Raw genomic sequence first — 4,879 nt, 5'->3', positions numbered from 1 at the left:
TGACTTCTGGAAGGTTCTCAGTGCTTCCATTTATTTCCACTCTCAAACTTTAGGAATCTTCTTCTTTAATTAACACATCCCTTACAACAAGAATTAGAAAAAAACTCATATCTGGATTCATATTTTCAGTAAGGAAGCAAATGATCACTAGTGAGTGCAACAGGAAGTTAAGACAGGGAGGGAGCTGGCCCAGCCCCACCTCTGCTGCAACAGGACATTTCATCAGGGAAAGCACAAAGGTCAGTGTGGGGAGGGGGTCGTGGAAGGCAGGGGTGGGTCAATTTCCCCAGCTCCTCTCATTATGCTAATAGGAACACAGACAAATTCAGATGCCAGCTGCAGAAAGAGAAGTCAGGGGATTTGAAGTCACAAAGTGGGAGCGTGAACAAATCTTGCATCACTTGGTCTCCCACAGGGCCACTGTCTCACACTGTACAAGAAAATAATCATGAACAAATTCATGTCAGTTACATAAGTGTTGACATTCTCAACAGCCCTCTGCATGCTCAAAATGACCCAAATAATCCCCATAAACCAGTTGTGTCCCCTCTGCCCCAAAGCCCCTCCCCACTTCAGGCCCTCCAAGTCTCACCTTTCTGTGGGAGAGATGCATCAGAGCCTTGGGCACTGTCACTGTCTGGGGTAGAACAAAACAGGAAGTGGTCAGAGCCCATAGGAGATGAGACTAAAGGAGGAACTATGGGGTGAGTGAGCTCCCCACCCAGGGGCTCCTGGCTCCAGTATTCCAGGGGTCTCAGGGATCAATCCTCCACTCAAACTTACTTGCAGCCTGCACATAAATCCCTCTTTTTTCACCTGTGGGAAGAAAACAGGAAGAAGGCTGGGCCATGAGATCCTAGAGGAACCCCCTAGTCCTGGACCACAGGGAAGTTTCCAGAACCATGACTGAAGACCCAGGGCAGGATTGAGAAACATGAGAAAGGAGATGTGTGAGGACTGGACCAATGCCCTCCTGGAGGTCCGTCCTCAGCAGGGACCTTCCCTCTGACCTTCGACTGCTGGAAATCAGGTCCCCAACCCAGAATTATCAAGGTGAAAAAATCTTTGATTTTCATAAGCACTTTACAAAACAGTGTTAGCAATCAGCTCCAAGATGGCAAGTACATGAGTGTGGATGGTACGTCTCATTAACGGGGCAGGGCAAGTTCTGCTTGGTTCTTGAAATGCCTCAGGGGGACAAGAAAACTCAGATCCCAAACCCCCTTCCTTACCTGAACGCTTCTTCCTCCAGATCACAGCTGCAGCCACCACAGCTCCAAGGAGAACCAGGCCAACAATGACGCCCACGATGAGGATGGTGGACTGAGGAGGCAGCTCTGGGAAGGGAAGGGATGGGAAGGGAGGGTGAGGGGCTCTGATCCCAGGCCTCAGCCCTGACCCTGCTGAAGGTCTCCAGAGGGGCTCCTGATTTCCCTGAGAAGAGGCTCTGAGCCCACGGCTCCCTCCTTACCCCATCTCCTGGTGACAGGCTGAGGCAGCCCCTCGTGCTGCACATGGCACGTGTATCTCTGCTCCTCTCCAGAAGGCACCACCACAGCCGCCCACTTCTGGAAGGTCCCGTCCCCTGCAGGCCTGGTCGCCACAAACTCCGTGTCCTGGGTCAGGTCCTCCCCATCACGCTGCCAGGTCAGGGTGATCTCCGCAGGGTAGAAGCCCAGGGCCCAGCACCTCAGGGTGACCTCATGGTCAGAGATGGGGTGGTGGGTCACATGTGTCTTCGGAGGGTCTGAGGGGGAAGAACCAGAAAATTCACCTCGAGTTACCTCCACGGGCCACTGAAACATCATTCATGTGACTATCCTGAGAACAGACAGGACAATGGGTTTGAAGGAGGAAGCACAGAACCCAGACACTAGCCTGGACTTGCGGATCCAGGATAAGCTCATATCCCTTGGAAAGTTCTAGAATAAGGGTGAGAGCCCAGGGTACGAGCCTTCAGGTCTCTAAACAGGAGAACACAGACTTCTGGTCCTGACCTGGGTGGAGGGTGAATGACTCAGAAAAACCGGAGTCAAAGTCGCAAGGATCTTCTCAGCCCGAGAACAAGGTCTTGAGAAAGTCATGGGTCACAAGATGGCTACCAGGGTCAAAGGGAACCAAGGTCTGGCGATTTCAGGGATGTGCTCCCCTCCTATTCCTAAGAAACTGGATTCCTTCACTGTCCTTTAGAGAAGGGCGGGCCCTCTGGGCGAGTCTTTAGTAAGAACATGAAAACCTGGGTGGATTCCTTTCTTTTCTGAGGGACGGTATTCTGACACTGATCCCATTTCCCTCCCTCTTGGTAGGAAGCCAGCCCAGCCCGAGGGGAGATCCAGAGGCCCCGCGGCCCCTCGTACCCACGCGCTGCAGCGTCTCCTTCCCGTTCTCCAGGTATCTGCGGAGCCACTCCACGCAGGTGCCCTCCAGGTAGTTCCTGTCATGCTCCGCCACTCCGGCCGCCTCCCACTTGCGCCGGGTGATCTGAGCCGCCGCGTCCGCCGCGGTCCAGGAGCGCAGGTCCTCGTTCAGAGCGATGTAATCGGCGCCGTCGTAGGCGTACTGACTGTACCCGCGGAAGAGGGGTCCGTCCGGCCTCACGTCGCAGCCACACATCCACTGGAAGGTGTGAGACCCTGACCCCGCCCCGAGGTCAGCCCCGCCCACTCGGCCCCGCCCCCCGCAGAGATTAAACCCAAACTGAAAATGAAACCGCGGAAAGTCCCTGCCGGCTCTTCCCGGGTCGGGGGTCGGGCGGGTCCCACAGCCTCGGGGTGAATCTCGGACCCTGAGAGTCGGGGAGACCCCGGCACGTCCGTGGGGATGGGGGGTCGCGACCTGGACCTGGGCTCGCGTAGCTTACCGGCCTCGCTCTGGTTGTAGTAGCCGCGCAGGTTGTTCAGGCCCACTCGGAAAGTCTGTGCGGCTTCCTTGGCGGTCCGCGTCTGCTCTTCCCAATACTCCGGCCCCTCCTGCTCCATCCACGGCGCCCGCGGCTCCATCCTCGGACTCGCGGCGTCGCTGTCGAACCGCACGAACTGCGTGTCGTCCACGTAGCCGACGGCGATGAAGCGGGGCTCCCCGCGGCGGGGCCGGGACACGGCGGTGCTGAAATACCTCAGGGAGTGGGAGCCTGGGGGCGGGGAGGGGCTGAGACCCGGCCGACCCTCCTCCCGGCGCGGGTCGCGGGTCCGAGGGTGATGGGGCCGGGAGGGGGGAGGGGACTATGGGGTCGTGAGACGGAAAAGGGGCGGTGGACGAAGAGCGGGAGACCCCAGTGGGGGAAAGGAGAGGGCGGGAGACTGGGGAGGGAAGGAGAGGGGTCAGGACGCGGCGGGGCCGAGGTGGGGCGCGTTGGGCGGGTCTGCGTCTGAGTTCGGGGAGACGCGCCTTCCCCGGGGGTCCTCCGCACCCGGCAGAGGCCGTTTCCTCCCGACCCCGCACTCACCCGCCCAGGTCTCGGTCAGGGTCAGGGCCCCCGACAGCAGCAGGAGGAAGGTTGGCGGCATCATGACGCGCATCCTTGCGATCTGGGGAGAATCCGCTCTTTGGCTGCTCAGTCCGGACTTTATAACCCCGAACCACGGAGACGCTGATTGGCTTTTCTAGAAACCGGACACGCAATGGGAGTGAGAACTGGGGCCGCGTCATGAGTCTCCAGGCAGGAGGAGCTGACACAGGTTGTGAGAGGCAGAAGTGAAACTCAGGGAGAGGGCGACTCCCCAACACTGAGCGTCCCTACCCCAGACTGCGCCCTCGAGCTGAGACCCTGAGAGCCGCGTCCGGGGACCTGGGACTTTGCCCTGACCCCTCTCCTCCTGCTCCGAGAGCTCTTTGTCACACCGTCTCCCTGAGTCCTGGCCCAGGGGCTGTTTGAGTCAGCGATTGTCAAGCACTTAGGTTTCAGGACATCCACACAGTCTTTATATTAGCGAAGGCCCCCGGGGTAATTTGTTTATGTTCGTTGTATCCTATCAATATTTACCACACTAGGAACAAAAGCTTTAAAATATTTTAATTAATTTATTTAGAATAATATTCATAATGCACTGCAAGTTAAAAGAAATAATGTTTTTCTGAAAAATAACAATTTCCCAGAATAAGGTAGGAGAAGAGTGGGTCTTTTTACACTTCATGTTTTTGCAAGTCTCTTTCTTGTCTGGGATTAGAAGACCACTGGCTCTTCACATTTGCTCTGCATTTAATCTGTTGTTTTGGTTGACGTATATGAAAAAAATACCGCCTCAGACAGATATGTAGGAGTAGTATTTTGAATAACCTTTCCAGATAATTGTGGATATCAAACTTTGATACTAAAATCAAACTACACAAGTGGCAGTTTCTCACAGGTTATTTGCAAGGTGGAACCTGAAACAGTATCATTGAATATTTCCTATTCTGTTACATTATAATCCACAGGCCTATTTTACATATTGAATGGCTCTTGTACTAATGTATGATTTTAAAAGTAATGCACTGTTTCACTAAGTTATGTGGATCTTCCTGTGCTGATGCATTTAACTACAAACTATCAAAATATCACATTTGTTAATGTGACCACAGATCTGAACAGGAAAGTCTGTCAGGACCGGGAAGCTGTCAGGCTTACATGGCGGACACAAGTTTTCCAAAATTCTCATTTTCTCTTGAGAGCTTCCTTTTGATCAAGGCAGTAAGTCCTGTCAGTTGTTACCTGTCGGTGGATTTTCTTGAAGGGAGAAGCTCATGTTCATTTTGAGACAGTGCATCCCAATTAACCACATCTAATAATCCTAGTTCCTGTCATTCATTCTTTAAAGTAAAACTTGTGTTCCATGAAAAAGAGGCTAGCCCAGCTCACACAAATTATTCTCGTTGGGGCATAGTACATGGGAAAGTAGCA

At 53.9% G+C, this 4,879-nt stretch overlaps 1 protein-coding gene across 1 annotated transcript; it reads right to left on the bottom strand.

The window, feature by feature from the left end:
* EQMHCB2 (MHC class I heavy chain) lies at positions 1–3,851 on the bottom strand. Its single transcript, XM_070245085.1, has 9 exons — positions 3,740–3,851; positions 3,446–3,602; positions 2,861–3,130; positions 2,358–2,633; positions 1,472–1,747; positions 1,233–1,337; positions 784–816; positions 593–637; positions 1–430 (listed from the first exon to the last, which is right to left on the bottom strand). Exons 2-9 carry the CDS (start codon positions 3,516–3,518, stop codon positions 426–428), a joined length of 1,083 nt encoding a protein of 360 aa, XP_070101186.1. The 5' UTR covers positions 3,519–3,602; positions 3,740–3,851; the 3' UTR covers positions 1–425.
* Between the last annotated feature and the right edge of the window lie 1,028 nt (positions 3,852–4,879).

The sequence above is a fragment of the Equus caballus genome, chromosome 20, assembly GCF_041296265.1.
Source record: "Equus caballus isolate H_3958 breed thoroughbred chromosome 20, TB-T2T, whole genome shotgun sequence".
Taxonomy (NCBI): Eukaryota; Metazoa; Chordata; class Mammalia; order Perissodactyla; family Equidae; genus Equus; species Equus caballus.
This window is presented reverse-complemented; position numbering and strand designations above follow the sequence as displayed.

Coding starts and splice junctions, on each gene's coding strand:
- EQMHCB2 (XM_070245085.1), bottom strand. CDS start 3,518: ATGCGCGTCATGATGCCGCCAACCTTCCTCCTGCTGCTGTCGGGGGCC. Junction 3,131..3,445: donor CCTGACCGAGACCTGGGCGG/GTGAGTGCGGGG, acceptor CCCCGCCCCCAG/GCTCCCACTCCCTGAGGTAT. Junction 638..783: donor GATTTATGTGCAGGCTGCAA/GTAAGTTTGAGT, acceptor GTTCTACCCCAG/ACAGTGACAGTGCCCAAGGC.